We start from the raw sequence: 22,378 nt of genomic DNA on the forward strand, positions 1-22,378 counted from the left end.
AAAAAAAACCAAAAAAATCCCCTAAAAACCCAAAAAAATCCCCTAGCCGTAAAGAGTCGTCCACATACCCTCAATAGTCCTAAAATACCCCAAGAACACCCAACCCCCCCCAAACAATTCTTAAAAGTACTAAGAAAGCCCTTAAAATGCCCTAACGAAATCCTTTAAAAGCCCTGAAAAAGCCCTGAAAGTATCATAAACGTTCCCAGAAAATTCCTGAAAAACTCCTCCAAAAAAGCCCTAAAATATCCTTTTAATGCCATGAGAAAAACCCTAAAAAAAAACCCTAAAAAACTGCTCAGCCCCCAACTCCTACCTGTCACTCTCTATACCACAAACATCATTGCTACCTTTTTATTGGGGTTGCTGCCTGCAGCTGCTGGGAGAGTTCTGGGGCTGTCCCGGTTTTGGGGTTACTGCCTTGTGCTGCTGTTGGGGAACACTGCGGTCCTTGGGGTGCTGTTTAGGGTGGCCTTGGGGTTGGGTTGAGGGCTGCTGCACCTGTACCCTAACCCTACCTGGTACCCTGTGTCCTTTGTACCCCTCAGCGTCAGCTCTCCATCAGTCAAGCCGCATATTGTCCTAATTCAAATTGTCCGAATTATTATTACTCTAATTGTATTACTATTTTTATAACCACTTTATTCCTATTAAACTTTAAAAATTTTAAAAACAAGCGATTGGCGTTTTTCACAGCGGCCGTGCCCGGATCCTCAAGGTCCGGCAGAGACGCGGAAGGACACATGCGAGGCGCTGCAGTATTCGCGTGCTGTGGTGCCGTGTACAGCAACTGTGCATGCGTGGTTGCGTCGCTAGGTCAGCATAGGGAGCCCCGTCAGCGGGCGGGAGGTGGGGGTCGTGTCTTGTTATGGACTCGCGGCAGGAGCAGAGCTCGGCGGGGCGGCTGCTGCGGGCATGCCCCTGGAAGCAAAGAGCTCAACCAGTGCCCTGCAAACTAAGACCAGCTCCGCGACACCAATGTGCCGGCGGGACATACTATTAAAGAGCTTAATTCCCACTGGGTCCGAAAAGTCTCTTTACGACAGTCGCGCTTTGCGACGCCTTTTACGACAGTGTTGCTCTACGACACCTTTTACGACAGTCAGTTTTACCAAAGTGTTGCTTTACAGCATCTTTTATGACAGTCGCGCTTTATGACTAGCTTTACGACAGTGCTGCTTTACGGCACCTTGTACAACAGTGTTGCTTTACGACACCTTTTACGACAGTCGTGCTTTACGACACCTTTACGACAGTCTCGCTTTATGGCATTGTTACGACAGCTTTGCTTTACGGCCGGTTTTACGACACTCGCGCTTTGCGACACCTTTTACGACGGTCTCGCTTTACGGCACCTTTTACAACAGTGTTGCTTTACGACACCTTTTACGACAGTCGCGCTTTACAGCCGTTTTTGCGACGGTCGTGCTTTACAGCACCTTTTACGACAGTCTCACTTGACGGCTGGTATTACGACAGTCGCGCTTTACGGCCGGTTTTACTACAGTCGCGCTTTACAGCACTTTTTACGACAGTCGCGCTTTACGACACCTTTTACGACAGTCGCGCTTTACGGCACCTTTTACGACAGTGTTGCACTTTACAGCCGATTTTATGACAGCAGGCACAGCAGCAGCGCCGCAGCCGCCATGGCCTGCAGGGGGCAGTCCGGAGAGCCCCTCTATTGGGGAACTCTACAACCACCTAAGTCCTGCCCTTCGCAGGTGGTGCACAAGCACCCCACCAAGACAACCCCCCCCGCATAAGCACAAAAGTGGACCCTGAGCCCAGCCCCATAAAGAGCGCCTCCCGATGCATTGATTCCTCCATAAAGCAATCTAATCCCTAACCCCCCAAAATGACCCCACCACTATAAAAGTGCCCCCTCAAGACCTGCCCCTCCAAACACCACCTTATAAAGGGGACATTTTAAGCTTCATTCTCCTCCTCACCTCCCCAGATATCCACTCTCCCAATTCCCACAGCCCTCGTGGAGGTACTCCCACCCCCCCCTTAAGTCCCTGCACCCAGAGCCTCCTTCATGGGCGCCTGCCCCCAGTTTCCCTCACACCAGCAGCAGCATTTGAGGATCAGAGACATTTTTTGGGGTCCAGCAGTAGTGAGGGAGGTCTCCAATAGAGTGTGAGTTCTAGGGATGTCCCCTTGGGGGGTGATGTCCCTCCAGTTCCTGGGTCCTGGAATGATTACAGGTGGGGACGTGCAATAATCCGAGAAGTGCTGAAGTCAGGAAGGGGACCCCCACCCTGGGATGTGTTGCTCGGGGAGTTTGTGGGGTGCCATGGTGGGGGCCCTCAGGAGGGGTATTGAGAAGGGAGTTCCAGGTGGGGGATGTCTCAACGTGGGGATCCCCCAGGGACCCCAATAAGATCAGGGATGTGAAGGTGTCAGGAGGGACTGTGATGCTGTTTTACAATGAAGTGAACATAAACATCATCTGACAAATTTAATTTCCTCAATACCATTTGTATGACACATCCACGGCTTTGCAAAGCAGAAAAGGATTTTCTTTCAGCACGCATCACGTGAAGGAAAACATTAACGTTGAACTAATCTCCTGTTATAGCTGGGAAAAGGACATTTATCATATACACAGATGACAGGAAGAAACACACACACAATTATCCTACAGAATAAAGGTTAACAGATTCATTTAATTAGCAGCAGCTGTATTTGCTATTATGATCAGATTCCTAGCACAGCTGAAACCAAAATATTGTTCTCAATACTGGAGAAATAAAAGCCTTGAACACCCACTCTTAAAAATCCACGTTAATTAAACACTCAGATGGAGCCCAGGGCACAAGAGGGGAGCTGCAGTTCAGAATGCACAGAATAAACTCCTGACACCTTTGGCTTAGGCAACTCCTTGAAGTACAGATATGGATGAAATCACCTTTTGATATCTGTTGTTTACAAGTCAGACAGCCAGGGAACTAAGTCCACTCTTTAACCACTCTGACACATTAAATCTACATCAGTGCTGTGTGTGCTGATCCTAAAATTCATCCTGCACAGCTGCTTTACTTCAGGGTTTGGGACTCATCATCTGGGCAGGTTTGAGACATCACATTCTGAGCAGTTCATCTAAAACTATGCACCTGCACCATATTGTTAAGCATTTGTTCTGCTGATTTTGTGTCTTGACCTCCAATTATGGAAATAAGCACTCACCTACAAAGTATTCTAATCACAACATAATGCAAAACCATATTAAGAAGGCTAAAAAGTTTTTACTGGATTTATTGATACAGAAACACTTATTAATAAAGTTTAAATTGCATAACACTTCTGCATGCCTCAGGCCAACTGAACTCTAGTTTCTATACAGAGATTTTTCAGCTTGTACACTCATGACTAAAGCAGTTTGAAGTTCAGTTCTCTTTGCAAATTTCCTGCAGGATCAAAACCTAAAAGGAGTCACATACAAAAAAAAAAAAAAAGTCACAGCTACTGAGAACACAAAAAGAAACAAAGCAGGTACAATTCCTGGACAGCTCACAGATCCATATAAACCCAGCTCTGCCTCCATCCCTCTGCTAGAAATGCCTACAAAACTACAGTGCAAGTGCTTGTGCACAGGGAAAATGTATTTACAATTCCCCTTTATTTACAGGCTATAAGCAATACTATTTCACAGTTATATTATACATAGAATTTCTACTATCTGTTTAGATCTGTGGGGTTTTTTTTGGACAAGAGGACAATCTGACAACCTAGAACATAAATTTCCTGTGTGTATATATATATATTTATTTATTTATTTATTTATTCAACCTTATACAGGAAAAATAGCAGTATTTATGCATCTTATAGAAAGCTACAAAAATCTAGCAAATGTAATAAAAAAGGCAAATCTGGTGAAAAAATCTGATAAAATACCTTTTACAACTCAGGCTGGGATGGGGATAAAAACCAAACAAGGGATAAATGAAAGATAATCCTCCCTCAACTGGTCAGCTTTAACAGAATCTCTGCAAGGCTTACTAACAGGAACCTGAAGTTTAACGTCATTTTTAAAGGGACTTCTTTAAAATGTTGTGATTAAACTGAAGGATGACCTGGTAGCCAAAAGCAGGAGGCATCCTGGACTATGGAGGGGTGTGGAAATTGTGCCACAATCCAGAAAGGCACATACCTGGCATGACACCCATTAAACAGACTTCTCCAACAAATAAGAGGCCACAGCCTGTAGGGAAGCACTGAGAATAATTACACACAGATGCTATTAACCCTCTGTTTACCACCACATTCAGGACTTGCATTTGTAGAAAGAAATTCATGGCAGTTGCCAGAATCCAATGACGGGCATGTGCATCTTTACAGGAAACATCAGCTCAGTGGCCACAGAACTGCCCCACTGCAAAAAAAGAAATTAAAATCCAAGGGAGCAAGGTAACTTGGGGTACCATTGAGACCAGAAGTGGAGACAGGAAACCAGAGGCAAAACCCAGCCTACAACTGTGTTACATGCCATCAACCACATGATACAGGATTATCAGACAATATTCCCAGAGAGACACAAAAATCCTGTTAAGCAAGGAAAATTCTCCACTTCAGGCTTAGACATATATGTTATTCATTTATTTTCAAAGCCACACAGAACTTTGAAACTATTTTTCATTAAGCAAGTTGTGCAACTCAGGATCATTTGGCAATACAGTCTTCACTCATTCCTCCTCAGAAAATGAGGAGACGGCACACATCAAAAACCAAAAGATATCAAACTGATACCAACTTAAGTGCTTCTGAAGGGGCAATGCCTTAACACAGTTTCATTACCTGCTGAAAGAGCGCTTTTCATGCCCCCCAGTTTTAGGACTATTTCACATCAACATAAACTCCAGGGTTTCTTTCCAGCCTTTACCAGTTCAGGTACATTTCCCAAACAGGCTGAACCAAGTAAACGTCTTCTAAACACAGTATTTTATCATCCATTTTATCATCCACATTGTGGACTCCCCATTCCGGGAACTGCCCAAGGCCAGGCTGGATGGGGCTGGGAGCAACCTGGCCTAGTGGAAGGTGCCCCTGTACATGGCAGGGGGTTGGAACAAGATGGTCTTTAAGGTCCCTTCCAACCCAAACCATTCTGTAATCCTATGATTCCATGGCATCCCCTTCTATAACCATGACAGAGAGATTTGGGAATAAAAATTACAGCTCACATCCACAGAACTGTAGAGTGATAAGTCTTTCCATATGAACCTGTTAAAATTTCTACTTCATTGCTGCAGGAATAAAATCACCTACCCAGCTGAGCAGCTCCACCCTGCTGTGGAACACTTGTGAACAAGTTGTATTCTGGCCACCTTGCCACAGCAGGGGCACACGCACAGGAACACCTGAGAACTGCATCAGTTTGGCTCCCTAGGCTGCTCTCAGGTTTTGCAAATCCCCCACAAAACTCTGTTTGGCTGATTTAATGCTCAGGTGCTCTGCACCTCACTCTGCTCAGCCCAGACGATGAGAGTTCTCTCACATGACAGCAAAACCCATGGATACTGCTTCCAGGTTGCACAAACTCACTGCTCTGCAGCTCTTCTCTACCCTTTTCCCCACTCAGAATTACTCTGTAAACATTTTCAGAGACAGCAGTCCCAACTCTGACTACCTTGCATCCTGTCGAAGTTAAACAGCTTTGTAATTCCTAACTTGCCTCCATAGCTTTGAAAGAACCACAGAAACCTAACAACTCATTCTCTAGAACAGGGGTTTTCCATTAAAAAAAAACAGTATTTTGTAAAACTTTTTACTAAAAATTACATATAATTTACAAGCAAAGCAGACCAGCCAAAGGGGAGCTGATACCTTCCTTCTCATTCAAAACCTGGATGCCACAAGGGTCATGCCAAAAATTCTTTCCTTTTTGTAAAGGTTGTGCTTTTCAGATTACTGGAAGAAACATGATTTGCCAGGTCAGGTTTTAACTAATTATCTCTGTCCTCCATGAAACACACACCATGGCAAATACATGGCAGGTTTACTGGGAGAGAGCACAGACAGCAAAGGTCTTTGGGGAACTGCTCAGGAGTTTTTCCCAACTGATATTCGGTAGAGCAGCCATGAGATTTTTAGCAATATCTCCTGCAGTTAGTTTTGAGGGAATTAAATCCTCCTTTCCATAAGCAGCTGAGCATTTCACCAACTTGCTTCCTAAGGAATCCCTGCTGTAGAATAAAACTGTAGCACACAACTGAGAAGAAAGAAAGAACTCAAAAAAGCTATAATGTCAAAGTTTACAGCAGCCACATTCCCCAGCCAGCCTACTGCCTCGGGTGTCACATTGGCAGGCAAGCAAGTGGGACATGTTTGTCAAGCCCTAAGGGATACTTTATTCTCTTCCTAATTCTCACTTCCTAAAAGAAGGAAAACTACTTTTCCCTGTAATAAAGCAAGTAATACTTCAAGGGATCAGGCAGTGGCAGGCTCAAGACCTTTTCTCTCAAGAAGTTCACGGGAGGGTCTGGCTTTAGTTCAGAGGGTTTGGATTCCTCCTCCTCCTCCAGCCTCTCCTCCTCCATGTCCTCGCAGTTGTTGTTGTCGTCGGAGGGGCTGGAGATGCGGCTGGCGAACACCTCCTTGTCCAGGAACACGATGGTCTCCATGCGACGGCGCCGCAGCCGCCTCCTCTTGAACCTGGGTGGGCTCTTGAGCCCGTCCCCAGCCCTGCCCAGGGCCTCCTGGTGGATGATCTTCTTGATGGTGCCCCGGATGGCGATGCGAGCCAGGTCCTGCAGGCTGCGGACGGCCACGGGCGCTGTGAGCAAAGAAATCTGTGAGCACAGACAGAGAAACTTCCCCCCAGAGGTACTCCCAGGAAAAGTTCTGTTTGCTCAGATTAAATCAGGCCATTTGAATTCCCTGCTGGGATTACACAAACAACTCTATTCAGCTCCTGTCAACTCGGATAAACTGTGCTGCAACTTTCCAAATGAAATTTAATTGTGTGTTTCTCTCATTAAAAAATGTCCTGCCTTGATTTCAAGTTCTCAATTATTCTAAGATGCACATCTTAAAGACTGTTTGAATGCAGACTTAGTGATGGGAGCTGTGATTGTTTCATGGCTTAGAATCAGGTATTTTCCTCTGGTAGATAACTAAACCTGAAGTCTGTTTAATTCTTCCATAAAATTATTTTTCTATCATACAGCTCCTTCAGCTTTGCCAAGTTCTGCACTTATAAAACACAAGTACTATTTATGCTCTTCAAAAACTGCTTCAGACTTAGTGAGTGAAGACAGGTTGGAAACCATTTTGTAGAAGTAATTATAGCAACATCACAGTAAGTGACTGTATTAAAATGCCTCCCACATTAATGGCTTGGAAGACTATTCTGTCTTCTGCACTTATTTGCTGCCAGCTTAGAAATGCAGCAAACAAAAAATGTATAGATGCGCATAGATCCATGAACTAAAATGAATTAAAACTGACACAAAAAGTCCCTCTCCTCTGCCAACAAGTGAGCTTTCCTGGGACCTGAATGAAAAAAGGAGAAAATAACTACATATAATTCACGGGTAGGTCTTGCTACAAAGTGAGAACATGCTGAAACAGGCACTTGTGGGACTTCCTAGCATGCTGTAGACTGTTTCCTGAGCTCCTGTCATGCAGACACCTTTCCAGGTTAAGACCAAAGCCCGACTAATCTCTTTATGAAAGTACCTCTGTCTTCATGTGTTCTTAAGAGGCCTCTTGACACTGAAGTGTTAATCTAAAGATTGGGGCCACTGATACGACCTGCATTCCAAACAGCTAACCAAGAACTGCACAACTTGTATCCTTCAAGCATTCCAGGTTCAGGATAATTCTGGATTGCTGAGGGTGAGAATCTTTGAGTAGATAAAACATTTGTTCACAGGTAGTGCTTGTTTATTTCCCTCTCCTTGTGGCACAGTGCCTGAGAACGATGACAGGATTCAATCATTCAGGACTGGAACAAAATATGCAAAAACAAGGACAAAACACCCTGCAAAGTTCAGGTACAACTTCACAAGAAATAATTTGTGTTTAGAATGATGGCCCAGTGGAAGGTGTCCCTGCCCACAGCAGGGATACTGGAATTAGATGATCTTTAAGGTCCCTTCCAACCCAGGCCACTCTTTGAGTCTGTGATTTAGAATCTATTTCATTCAACTCCAATGCTTGCACAAGACAGATAGCTGTTCAAAAAAAGGAAGGACTTGGAGTAATTTTCCTGGAAAGGATTCCCAAGGATGTTACAGCTCACACTCAAGCAGCAGCAGAAGTCCCCCAAGCTCAGGAATGTCTGTACTCACGCAAGTGAACAAGCCTTGATTTTCCTGAATCTGTGTGGTTTGGCTGAATCAAAGGAGCAAAGGAAACAGCAAGAATCTTCTTGGTCTCCCAGGCAGAAGGACCAGTCCGAGTTATCTTAGTCAACTGAAGCAAAACAAGGAGATTATTGTCCATTGTGGGAACTACAATGAGATTTTTGAACAAAAAAAATGAACAAATGACTTTTCTGCCTGGACAAGTTGAAGTACTGGAAGCTGCAACAGTAAAAGATGATGAGAAACAACATTGGTTTTTTGAAAAAAAATTGGGAACTCCTTGCAGGACTAGCCCCAAGTAACTTCATCTATTCCAACAGAGCATGGGCACTGGTAATTTGGGTCACTCTGCTTGCCCAGATCTCCCTCCAGGCTGGACCAGAGCAGCTGTGTCTGACCTCTGGGAAAACTCCTGAGTCACCACGAGCACTGGCTCCTGAAAAGGTCACAGATCAAATCTCCTACCCCAACCCACTGCACAGCCTCTGACTGGGAAGAAACCCTGCACCCTGCCCCTGTCACATTCCCTGACAGTGGTAAAAGGTCAGGCACTTGACCCACTTTTTACTAAAAGAATCCACTGACACCTGTAGATAGAGACATCTTGCACGCTCTTTCAAGAGCCAGTCAGGGAGCAAAAAGTTGTGTTTTGCCTTTAAGCACAACACTAAATTATATAATTAAACAAAACTTTGAATTCTATAATTAAACAAAGCTTTGCTCTCATTTTCTGCAGTGTGGAAATAAAATTGCAATTAACAACAGACTGTAATATATGGAAGACTGCAAAGCTACAAATTTCTTAAATATTTGGAATGTGCAGAGTTCAGTTTTCAGTCACTGTGAAAACCAGTGCATGTAATTCTTTCTTCAGCCTGCTACAAGGGCAAGATAAAAGAACAGCCACTGACCAAACCATGATCAGAATTAAGAATAACTGAAATATGAGTAAAAAGGCACTCAACCTTCTCTTCTAGAGGCATGACAAGAATTCCCCCAACTTTCAACAGGTTCTTCATGTAGTCCTCATGCTCCTTCTGGACTCCAGCACCACAGTAAACCCGGTCATACTGAGTGCAGTCTGGAGAAATCTCTAAACAATTGCCAATGACAAAGGATGGCTCACAAAATTCAAACCTGAAAGTGAAAAAGACTTGTATTAGACAAGACTACAACAACTTATCAAAATAAATTATTTTCACAATTCTGGAAAGATTGAACTATGGAAAACACGTGAAAAAAACCCCACGGTTCTACAGGATTTCTCCTCCAAAGCCCATCTATTCCAGACATTATTGTAACAGACCACAGCTAGAAGTCTCAAAACCACAGAAAAATGAGGTCAGAATTCATGCATTAAAACCTCTAAAGGATAAGGATGCATAATTTCATACTTGAGCTGCAGGTAACTCTTCAGAACAAGCTATTTTTAGTCACCTGATGCTGACTCAGTAATAAAATGCAAATACAAATACTAGACCTGCGCTCCCAAATGTCAAAGTCTTTTAAGGACTGCACCTGGGTTTATTTTTGCATTTTCAAAAGCTTTTAACTGGTTTTCAGATGTGGGGAATTACCACCTGATGATACAGAAGTAAGCTCTGCTGAAGCAAATGAAGTTTTGCCATCAGCTTCAAAAGAACTGTGATTTCACCCTTCATAAAAAAGACTTTTTGCCTACAGTATTTCTGATTTGATTTACAAGAAGAATGAGTGATTCCTGATGCCTCTGGTTTTCTTACAAGCTCCAAAACTCCCTAAGTTTTAAGCCCTATGTTTAAAGGCTGATTTTGGTAGAAGTTACTCAACACATCCATTCTTTTACTGGTATCTTGAGTGGCAGCTCAACATAGCACCTATTTATTCCTAATGCTTCCTGGAGCCTTCTGGGTTTGCAAAGAGGGCTGGACATTCAGAGCAGCCAGAGAACAGTTCCTACACACGCTGTTCCAGGAGCACAACCCAGCAGACATCACTCAGCAAAGCCAATTTTCCAGGCATGGTAATTTCTGAATTCAGGTTGCTTTTGCTCCATTGCTATATTTGTCTGGAGAGAGAAGAAAGTCTTAAAACATCTCAAACAACAGCAACATGACTGAAAAAAACCCCTTTTGAGCACCAGAAACTTTCAGTCTTCTGCCAAGATGCAGAAAATACAAGCCCCTCCTCAACAGCTTCCCAGGGCAGCAGGAACAGCCAAAGGCTGAGTAGCCTAAAATCCTGCATGCCATGATTTTCATTTTCTTCCTCCCAGGAGAGAAGAGTATCAGTTTGCTTCCCTGTTTGAACAAACTGTGAAACAGATCCAAAAATGTGACAGCCACAACTTTTATTGCTGAGGTTACTATTGGCAGTGGTTATCTAGCTGGGAAGTTATTACTTGTGACAGCAGCAGAATGGAGGGTCTAAGGAAGAACATAAATCAAATCCCAGCCAGTTTTAGTACCAACTTAATCATCATAAAACTACCTTCATATTTTAAAATGCCATTTTTCCTTCTTCTCAGATAAAACATATTAAGCCACTACAAAAACCAGTTCATAATCTCATCACTATGCAGGCTCTCAGATCACAGGCACAACCAAGTATTGCTACTTGCAAGTTTTAAGGTGTAACTGCAAGTGCATTTAAAAATAAACAAACTTCCTCAGCTCCCTCTAAGCCCTGCAACATCAGCACTGCTATTAAAAACTCTGCAAACATTTCTGAAACTCCCTCATGACACACACAGGCTTCGAAGGTCACACAGTGCAGCTCAGTAAGCCTAAGGAGCCTGAATCCTCAGATTACCCTGAATCCAGAGGCGCCACATGGGAGCAAGAACTGCCCTGAGTAAAGCCAAAAGCACAAAATTAATCCCAACAGGCATTTTGCATTCTTACTTGTCAAAGCTGTCGCTTGTTTTAATGAAAAAGTCCAATTTCTGCTTGGCGTACTCGATCACGTCAGAGTGAAGCTCCACACCGTGGTTAACCCCAAAAGGACCTGCAAGTGCAGAACACCAGGGAATGGCAACAACAACAACACCAAATCCAGCAGGATTAACACACTTTGGGTTCCTTCTTCCAGCAGATTGTTCCATGAGTGTCAGAGTCGGTGTTTGTGTGGGGTCAGCTCTCTCACTGCTACAATGGGATTTGCAACTCTATACTTGCAATTTCTGGCAGCAATTGAGCCTCTTGTGCACAGCTGACTCTGAATCATTTGCTCTTAACTATGCAGGAAACTTCTCCATAGGAGGGAAACACTGATGCCATTGCTGTGAAAGTGATCACCTGGAAAAAAATCCTAACGGCCTGCATGTTTTAGCACATCCATGTTATTTTTATGTTAAAGATCTCTGCAATTAATCAGGAACAGTCATCACACACTGTACCTAAATTAACAGCAAAAACAAACTGGAAAATACAAAAGTTTTTCAGCACTCATGCTTTTTATTCAGAACTGACAGGATAACTTCTGCAAAAAGAATATAAAAGCCCTGGAGTTACAAATCGTATTCTAAGTAATGTCAACAAACCTAGGAGAAAATCACAAATGGGAAATGAGACTTTACCCTGAGAATAAATATCCCAGCAGTTAAAATTCTGGACACCCTCCCAGATTTTACCCCATAGCCACTTGCTATCTATCCTGGCAGCACAACTCTGACTGAAACACTGCAGGGGGAATTTAAATTGTCCAATTCCACTTGGATAATTTGCTTTGTGCCACTGTAGATGTGGTCACAAAATCAGCTCTGCTGCACTAAAGTGTTTTCCAGAGAATATTCCCATCTGTGTGTTGGGGAGTTAAGAGTCAAAAGTGGATCTCAAACCTGTCTCAGGGCTGTGAACACAAACCAGGCACAGAGCAGTCACAGCTTTTTGTGGACTTGCTCAGTCCCAGTTTCAACTCTGTATTACTGATCCTGACCTGGGGTCTTGCTTAAGGAGAAACAAACCCAGGTTTGTGTCCAGACCTGCAGGAATCCATTACCGCCACCTCTGGAACTACATTGATGCCTGTTCTGATCTGCCACAGAAGCCTGGATCCCATCCAGTTCCAGAGAAGGCTGTGAGAATCCTGATAAATTGCCGAGCTGGATTAATGCATTCTTTCCTTTCCCAGCTACCTTTTTAGCTCCATTAGTGGAGGAACACCTCATCCCCGATTTCAAAACCTGTTTTTAAAGCTCTAATATAACCAGTTAATGTGACTGAAGAGGTATTTACCCAGGATGAGTCCAACCATGGAACTCAGATAACCAGTGCCACTGCCAAGGTTCAGAAACGACAGCCCTGGTTGCAGGTCCAAAGCTTCCATCACCTCTGAGTAAATGCACGGTGCTGAGAGATGAATATTTCCATGCTTCCATGCCAAATCCTTGTAGGCATTGTCTTTAAACTCCTCCAGGTAGTAATCTGCCCTATCAATGGCTCGGAATGCCTGTTCCACCAGCTCTGTCCTGATGTACTGGGCCTCCTTCAGGTTATCAATTAATTCATCGTTATCTTCTCCTGCACTCACTGCACCTCCCATCTTCAGCAGCCTCCTATAAACACTGAAAGGGAAATAACAACAAAGCAAGGTGAGGTACAGAACATGCACTCCAACACTAAATTATGCTGCTGTACATGGAGTGCTTTGAGAGAGATCTTTACCTACTCCAAGCTCCAGGAAAACCTCACCCAGCGCCCCCCCACACCAACAATGGAAAGCAAAATGCAGCAGATCTGGCATCCAGTACCTGACACCAGTGGGGGGAAAAAATCACAATAGGCAATTTCAATGTGCAAGGCCTGTCTTCAAACCCTCCCACCATTTTACCACCTCATCAGCTCTTCCACTGAACCCTTTTATAGGAAGGATTATTCCAGCTCCTGTGCTTAGGGGTCATTTTTCACTGCAAGCCCAAACAACAGGGCAAGTTTGGGCTGTCTGTCAGAGCTCCTGTCACACACAAACTTTCCACCTCTAACAGCACCTGACAAGACTAAGAAATAGGCAGAAAATCCAGAAAAATCTCAAACTGCATTTCCTTTGAACGTGCATTAGATGCTGACTGAACAGAGGTTCAAAAATCCCAACAAAACTCTGACCTGTCAACCTCACTTACTTTGGTAAATGCACTTTAGCAAATGCACTTTCACACAGCTCATCTCCAGAGCCTGAGCCACCACCATTAGTAAAGCACTTAATGACACAGACAGCAGCTCCAGAGACCATTCCCACTGCAGCCTCCACGTTTTAAAGGAAAATGTACAGGGGAACAAAACCACTCAAAATTAACCTGGCTTCTTCTCCCCTTCTCATATATTAAGGGAAAAAAATCCTTTCCAGAAAGCGCAACATGATTTTAAGCCGTGTTTGTTTACAATGCCTTTCCCTGCTCACAGTAACAACCACGAAGCAGCAGCTTTGGAGTTCATTCCTGGGATCAGAAGATCTGCCTACAGCGATATTGTTAGGGTCTGTTTGTTATATTCAGCCACAACAAATTATAAACTTTCATTTTCTAAGGAAACAAAGCAAAGCTACAGGACTCCAAGGAGATTTCACAGTTGTTCAAATAACACACCATTCTGATTACCTGTAGAGGCACACAAAACAGGATATACTTAGGCAGGGAACTCGAGCCAGTTCTTAATCCATTCATGTCTCAAACACATCAATCCAGTTCAAGACCATTAATAACATTGAAATAAAACACCACCCCTCTCCTTTCCACAGTTACCCCTTCATTTTCTCTACAAAAAATGACTCTGTTTTATTACTTCACAGTAGGAACACACCAGTTTGAAGGTTAGGTGGGTTAATGTACCAATTATTTTTTCCCCCTCCTCTTACATACACAAAACCTCACTGCATTTGCAACACAGGGCTGCCTGTACCTTTAATTTAACCTTCCACATTAGAATACTCTCTTCACCAAGGATTTTGATTCCCTTGACTTTCTTTTATATATTTTTGTTCTTAAGCTTCCTTTATTCTTCTGCTCTTTTTGCTATTAAAAAAAAACCCAGAAAATTTACATTTTTAGATTTAAAGCAAGAAGTTGTGCCTTTAACAGTGCCTGCTGATGTACGCAAGCCCCACTGGGACAACTGGTCTGACCTGGTTTCAGCTCAGCTCCATGGACAACAAGTGCTCTTCCATGTTCTACACCACGGAAAACAACAACAAACACAGCTGGCTGAGATATTTTCATAATGGGAGCAGGGAATATCTGCCCTGTGACAGGTGTCAGTCACTTCTGAAATCATCACTTTCCCAGCACATTAACCTACTTCCAGTAAAATGAGTGTTTTTTAAAACTCTGACATTCAAACGTCTCTCCTCATGTGATTCCACACCTTTGTTTAATTTGGTGGGAAACGGGAACCCAGGAGGGCTTATTGTTATTAAACTTTTCAAAACAAACCGCTCTCCGTCCGCAGCAACCCCCGGGTGCATTTTCCTCGCTTCTAGGGCAAAGCAGAGATTTCCCCAAATCTGAGCAGGGACAAAGTCCACAGGCAGAAACCCGAACCGCTGCCCAAAACAGAGACACCAAAGGTGGCAAAACAGAGACACCAAAGATGGCAAAACAGAGACACCAAAGGGGGCAAAGCAGAGACACCAAAGGGGGCAAAGCAGAGACACCAAAGGCGGCTCTGCGTGTTGAACCATCCCTTCGTTGCCATCCTCCCCTCAGGAAAACAAACCCGAAGGCGAACGGGCAATCTGCGGCTGCAGCCCCGGCACAGCAGCACCGCTCGGGTAGGGCTCAGAACAATGACCGAGGCACAGAACCGCGGCCGCTCGCCCCCGGCAGGTCTCCAGGGCAGTCCCTGCCCCGGCACGGCACCGGGAGTGGCAAAGGGGAGGTTATTCCGGGATTTCAGACAAAAGCGGTACCTCAACGGATGGCTCGGCTCCGTTCGGCTCGGCTGCGTTCGGTTCGTCCCGTTTCGGTTCGCCTCGGCTGCGTTCGGTTCGGTTCGGTTCGGCTGGCCTCGGTTCGGTTCGGCTCCTCTCGGCTCCGTTCGGCGCAGTCTGGGCCGTACCACGCAGAGCCGGCGCAGGGGGGGGGCGCAGGACTGTACCACGACTGGTTCCGTGACGGGAGTCCCGCGCATGGAGCCGGCTGGAATTGGCTTCGTCAGATCCGGGAAAACTTCCAGCAGCTTCTACCAAAAGCCACCCCACTACCCAAACCTTGCCATGCGCACTCAGTGTAACGTACCAAGACCAGACACAGGCTGTGATTCTCGCTTTTCCCATCACAAAGCTCCTGGGCCCATCTCCCCATCACAGCCTGGGCGTCTTTCCCCATTCCCGGACTCTCTGCCCTTCCCAGAGTTTGTGTTCCCAGCACGAGGCTCCATCTCCACACCTGCTCCTCCACCTCACCACCAAAGCTCCATTTCCACACCTGCTCCTCCAGCTCATGGCCAAGGCTCCATCTCCACACCCGGTCAGTTGTCCCAGCTGTCCCAGGCCTGGCGCCCTGCAATGGCGCTGTGACAGCCCCTTGTGGGATTGGGGCATCCCAGTGATGCCTCAGGTTTAGCTTTTATGTTTTTCAGATTCTGTGCTGCTTTAGTGTGTACTTTTGAGCTTCACATTAGGAGATAGTAAGCTCTCTTCACAGAATAGGGAGACAAAACAATTTCTTCTCCAGCTGGGGACCAAGGACAAATGATCCAAATCTTAGGCCCAAGAGCACAAACAACGTGGAATGAAATAACAAGCAGGATGGGACTTCATAAGCTAAAGCTTTAATTGGACAATTAACTCCAATATGCAGAACTTATAAAAGTGTGAGACCCCATGCCCAGTTGTCCATTTTGTGACCATTTTGGTTCATCTTGGGTGCAGCCCTGGCTGGGCTCTTGCTGCCCAAGGTGGATCCATGGAGGCTTTTTAATAAATCCCTACTTTATTCTTCAACTCTGTCCAGCCTCTGTTCTAGGTCAGCCTGCTCAAGATATCCCAGGATGCAGGAAGGATGCAGGAGCGAGGGGCTGGGGGATGCCAGTGAGCTGCTGGCACAGACACAGGAGCCAAACCTCCTGAGTGAAGCCTGGCCCGCACCAGATGTTCTGATATCATTAGTCAGGCTTGGGAAAAAATCATGGGAACTTAGGGGGGAAAAATGTGGTGGGAACTGGTTGGTATTCTTCATTTTGAGCTGATGAACATCCAAATTTAGTCACATGATCAGATTTTTTTTTCCCTGCAAGCATGAATTCCAGATGTGAATTTACTGATGGATAAATAAGTGAGATGCAGGTTCACCTGATTCCAGGGGCTGGGGCTTGAAGGAAACATGAAATATTGTGAAACTTCACAACATTTGACATGCCATTCATTTTGTGTGGGATCCCTGTCCCATAACTGAGTGTTAGGACACAAATTTAAATTTTACACACCTGTGTGAGCTCCTTCAGTGACCTGGGGAAAAGGTGTCTCCTGTCACCTGTCTAAGACTGAGAGAAATTATCCTCTAAAAGTGTGTGTTTGTTTTCATGTGTAAGTGAGCCACCCAGCATTGGCTGATGCTGCAGATTTGATAAAATTGTCTGGCCTGGCCTTGGATCTAGGACTTCATATGGCTGCGAAATGAGAAGGAATAACTGCAACAAGACAAGAGGCCTCCTTAATTCAAGTTCTCTGGAGATGAATTGTGAAAAAAAAAAGCTGTCTTGGCAGACACAACAAGCCTTCAGCGGAAAAAAAAATAAGAATTACCCTGGTAAATGAGTCTCAAATAGGGGAAAGTGAATCAGCATCCAAGATTTATTTATGCTTTAAGGTGATTATCTCAGCTCCTTTCATTAACGTGATAACAGCAGACTCTGCAAACAGGAGCAGGGTAATACTGTAGATGTCTGCACTTTCATTTTGCAGAAGACAGCTGCCTGGGAGAATGGGATTATTCGTGGAGAGCCAGCTCTGAAACTCCTCCTTGCTGATTCAACCGAAACAGGCCGTGGTGATTGCACTCTCCTCATCTTTCACACGGAGAATGCTCGGGGATAATGGCAACCCACTGGAAACTGCAAACGCAGGACACACAAACTCCTTGCACGTGTGATTCCATTCAGCATCTGCTCCCTTTGCTGCTGGAATCACTTGAAAAATAGCAGTTGGGTTTGGGGTTTTTGGGGGTTTTTTTAAAGTGCAAAAAATTGTTAAAATAAAAGCTGGGTTAAAAAAAATATTGCAGTTGTTGCTAAAGCAGCTGTGCTGCCAGCAGAGAGCTCACGGAGCAGAGGAGAGCAGTGCTTGTGCTTCCTTCTGGCAGCAACGAGTCCTCAGGAAGCCCAGTAAGAACCTGGGGGGTGTTTTAGGGATTCCCAAATCCCCTATCCCCTCCCGGGTGTATTCATGACTCCTAGCAGCCTTAAACTGCCAAGATCAGTGAGACTTGCAGCTTCTGCTTCCAGCCAGACAATTACAGGGATTAGCCAGGAGAAACACACGCAAGGAGGACATTTACCCACTGCAGGTCCCTGGCTCATTGCCTGCACCCCAAACCTGTCAGGAGCACATCCATGGGGAGGGAGCAGCTGAAAGGACACATCATCCCAAGGGACAGGTTGTTTTCAGCACCTCTGACTCTCTGCTGCACATGGCCCAAATCTCTGGTGCCACACTGTGCCCATTCAGCCCCACTGTCACTGCTCCACGGGCTCACCCCCAGCTTCCCACTGGTTCTCCTCCCCTGGCAGCTTTTTCCCATTTCTTTTCTCCAAGAATGTAGCTGTGGCTGAAAACACCTCCATGGGTGTCAGAGCAAGGAGCTCCAGCTCTGGGGGATACCAAAAATTGCCTGATAATATTGCAAAAACCCCCACATTTAGAAAAAAACACAGTTGGGTGTTTCATCATTTCACAGTCTCCAGCTGCTGATTCTCTGTGTTTCTTCTTTCCCTGCTCTTCACAAATTCCTTCCTCTCCTCCTTCCAGCTCTCTGGGGCTTTGTGAGCCAGGAGTTAGAGTCAGCAATACTCAATGACTCTCCCCTGCCTACAGACCCCTGTGGGCAGCTGCCCGTGGCTTGGAGAGCCCAGCACCCCTGGGAGTGGAAAAAGCAGAGCAGGATTAGGAAAGCAGGGCCTGGTGGCGCTTCAGTGGCAGCGTTTCTGTCCCAGCCCTGCACCACAAGGTGTCCCCAGCAGAACAGGCATTGCCTCAGGGTTCGGAGGTGGCACCTCAGCATCTCCCGGGCTGCGGCAGGGTCCCTCACAGGCACAAGGCCCTGCTCTCAGCAACAGTCTCACCAGGGAGAATCAGTCTCCATCCTTCATTAGCTGGGATAATTGCTGAGAGCTAGCAATTTTCACAAGGCCAAGCTGAAGCCAGGATTTTCCTTGTCTTTATTTCCTCCTGTTTTACAGTTTCCAACTTCATTTTTTGAAACTAATTTCTTTAATAAATATTTTCAAAACAACAGTCAGCATGAATTAAATTCTGATCTCTTAGTGATGCTGAGTTAAAATGAGATGTTTTCATTTATTTGGAAGATCAAACAGCAGAAATGCATTTTAGCCCCCAAACCAGGGCCCAGCAGACTGAGCTGACCTGCAGCCTGGCGATACAGATGGCTGCTTAAGTCAGCAGGGTAATTAGTGAGTGATAGGAGGACTCATAAATTAAGAGCTGGGGGAGCATTAAATCATAGGGGTATCTTTTCACCATTTTTTTTTTCATTTTGTAAAATATGCTGTGTTGCCTTTTCTGTGGTCAGTTTGGCTCTATACCACTTTCATATGCAAATATTCTGTATATGCATATGCACACACATGCATATATGCAAATACATGCAGACATATGCACTTACACTAGAATTAATATTAACACACTGACAGCAAATCACTCGAGATCCTCTTGCCCATGCAAAGGATTTCTATATTTATATATATATGTGTGTGTGTGTGTGTCTGTGTGTGTCCTCTTGCTTCGCTTCATCTCAGGGCTCTGTGAGTAATTGCTGAAGCAAGAGGAAGAACATATGTCTTGATTTCCACTGGATTGCACCGCACATAACCAATGCCACATGGAGAAAGGACTCCTAAAGCCCTGGATTCATCTCACTTAAGTGTGTCATCGAAGGAAGGCAGCCAGGAGATGCTGCAGCCTGGCTGAGAGTGGGAGGAGGTGTCACCAGGCATCCCTGACAGTGGGGACATGGAGCAGAGAGGTGTTTCATCTCTTCTTGGTACTGCCAGGAGCACCAGTGAGCCCAGCTCTCTGTCCTGTCCCTCTGCTGCCTTGTCGTGGCCCATCTGCCATGATTTAGGAGGCAGCTCCCAAATAAAAATCTCAGAAATCAAGTTTTTCGTACTGATGGAGGAAGAAAAGCATTCCTGGATCTTTCAAGTGATTCATGGATTAAATAAAATCAATGGGTTTTATGGATTTATAAATAACAAAAATGCCATCAGGTGGCAGCCATATCACACTTCCCTCCTTTGCCTTTGGCAGTCCTACGTATCCCACCCTGCAGACTCACTGGTGGGGCTGAGCCAGCCACATTTGTCCCCTCAAAGACCATGGGGGCTCATCCATCCTACTCAGAAAGCCCAAACCTCCAAAAACCTCCCAAAACCTTCCAAAACCTCCCTCCTACAGCAATAAGAAAATATCTTCAAATTTCCAGTGGAAATTTATTCCTGGCCAAGATGTGCCTTATTTGATCTCCCACCTGTATTATCTTCTAACATAAATCATTCCCCTTCCTCCCACCCTGAATGTATTTATGAAAACTAATCATATCCCCTCTTAACCTTTGTTTTTCTAGGCTAAACAAGCCAAGTTCTTTTAATCTCCTCTCCTAAGACAGGATCTCAGTTCTGCTAATCGCTCTGCCAGTCCTTCTCTGCACCTGTTCAAGGATAAATTAATCTTTTCTTTTTCCAAAGAGAGATCCCAGAATTACATACAATACCCCACATGAGGTCGTACCAATACTGATGTTTCTCTGTGTCTGACAAATAAATGGGTTGTTTCATGAGACTTTCTGCAGAACAAAGGGAAAGTAGATGCAAATCTATAAATTAATAATCATAACACAGCCTTAAACATAACAGACCCTTGCTCAAGGAGATCACTGTGTTACTTGGACTTACATTCTGTTCCTTTGCATTTGTGGGTGCAGGTCCTTAACAGGCCTCAACCAGTGAGTTTCCATATTTCATTTACCCTGGGTGAGCACCAGGACCTTGTATTACAGGAGGCACTGAGGAAAGTCTTTTCTGTGTTTCCCTCAGCCTTTGCTGTGGCAAAACACCCTTTGAAATCACGGCTGACTGTGGAGATGCAAAGTCAAATGATGAAAAACATTTTGCATTCGTCTCTTCTCTTTTCAAAATGATTTTCCAGTTTTACTCAGGGTTTAATTAAATTTCTGTGACCCAGGCAGGGAGTTCAGCCTTTCTTGATTAATGCTCTTTTAGGTGGCTCTGCTGATAAGAATTTAGCATCAACAATTGAGCTAACAAGCCCCAGTGAACAGTTTATAGCAGGAGACTAATTCTATTAACACTTTGCAATGTCAGGACTCCACTTTGAGCTAAGAGCTGAGAGGAGAGATGGGGGAGAGGGAGCAAATGTAAAATTTGGGAACTAAATCACCAAGATTCAGCTTCTTTGTGGGCAGAGCTCATCTAAAAACTATTTTAGCTGAAAAATCAGAATTTCACCTGTTCTTTTTTTTTTTTTTTCCTGACTGATGTTCTGCAATTTTTGGCTCGTTGTGATAAGGACTGGGAATAAGGAGCGGAACTGAATGGCAGCATTGATAAGAGAAATGAAAGGGTAATGCGATGACATGATACTGGAGTGGGGCCTCTGCAGTTAGCCCTGCCTGTGCTGAATGTGTACTGCAGTGTAGGATGGTCAGGACAAAGATGCTTGTGCTGACAGTTTCAAATTAGTCTGTTGTGACAGAAAAATTGAGGTGAATGCTCTGCAGAAACCTTTCTGTTACTTTTTGGGTGATGATATAAATATCTTGCAGATTCTGTCACAAGAATTTTCTCTCTCTCTTTCCTTGTCCTCCCTACCCTGCTAAAGGTACCCCTAAAATCTCACTGTTTGTGGGTACAAAGTCTTGGCCAAGATATTGCAGGTGCTCCATTCACCCAGAGCTCCTCATCTCCAGTACCTGGACACCCAGGTTTGGACTTGTCTGTTTTGAGCTGCCCACAAACCTCATGCAAGAACCTCCTTTGTGGGAGCCTCAGAAGCCAGAGCATTATTTTACAGCTGCTGTTTTCCTTTCTCACCTGGACAGCACAGAGGCATTTCTCCATCCCTGGCCACCATCTCTGCTGTTGACCTTTCTTACTTCCTCAATGCATCCACTTAGGATTCTCACTCATTGCTGCTTTTTCTTGGGTCAGTCCTGTGGCTCTGCAGGACTGGAGGAGGATTGGGATGCCCATGGACAACGGGGCTCTTCTGGGGCTGGTGGCTGAGCTCTGTCCCACCAGGAGCCCCCCAGCACCCTTCAGGAGCCCCTGAGCTGTTTCCTCTGCCCTTCTCAGGAGAAGGGGTGGACACTAAGTGCTGCTGGCAAGTCAGCAGCCACAGGCCAGGCAGGACTGGGTGGCTGCACCCCTGTGTTCATCCATGCTGTGGTTGGTGTTCACAGGCTGAGCCTGTTTTTAGTTTATTTATTTTACAAAACAGGCTAATAATTCGACTCAATTATTTAGGGAATTTGATTGCCTTTGCTGTCAGTGCGGTCATGGGGAGGATTATCAGTGTTTCAGCCCCTCATCAGTAGTGATGTCCCACCTCACACAGTGCTCCTGCTCTAACCCCACTCCCTCAGCTGGCACCCCTTTGCTGTCCCTGGATGAAACCAATGATAGAACATGCTGAGGGCACACAGCCACCCTCCCTCCCTCTCCCCCCATGACTTTTGCTACAGCATCACTGTAAATTGTAGCTGTCAGCAGGGGAGCACACTCATCAGGGGACTCCAGCCATAATCACTGCAAAGCGGATGCGTGGATCTAAGTCCTGGATGCTCCCCAATATCAAATCACAGCAGGGACCCAGCTAATACCCTTGTTCCCTCTCCTGAAAAT

At 45.1% G+C, this 22,378-nt stretch overlaps 1 protein-coding gene across 1 annotated transcript; it reads right to left on the minus strand.

Moving 5' to 3' along the window:
• Positions 1–2,451: 2,451 nt before the first annotated feature.
• PCMTD2 (protein-L-isoaspartate (D-aspartate) O-methyltransferase domain containing 2) lies at positions 2,452–15,331 on the minus strand. The gene is made up of 6 exons (XM_005422162.3): positions 15,192–15,331; positions 12,527–12,855; positions 11,195–11,297; positions 9,278–9,449; positions 8,298–8,421; positions 2,452–6,778 (listed from the first exon to the last, which is right to left on the minus strand). The coding sequence occupies exons 2-6, from the start codon at positions 12,831–12,833 to the stop codon at positions 6,393–6,395; spliced, it is 1,092 nt and encodes a 363-aa protein (XP_005422219.1). The 5' UTR covers positions 12,834–12,855; positions 15,192–15,331; the 3' UTR covers positions 2,452–6,392.
• Between the last annotated feature and the right edge of the window lie 7,047 nt (positions 15,332–22,378).

Source organism: Geospiza fortis, unplaced genomic scaffold, assembly GCF_000277835.1.
Source record: "Geospiza fortis unplaced genomic scaffold, GeoFor_1.0 scaffold188, whole genome shotgun sequence".
Classification (NCBI taxonomy): domain Eukaryota; kingdom Metazoa; phylum Chordata; class Aves; order Passeriformes; family Thraupidae; genus Geospiza; species Geospiza fortis.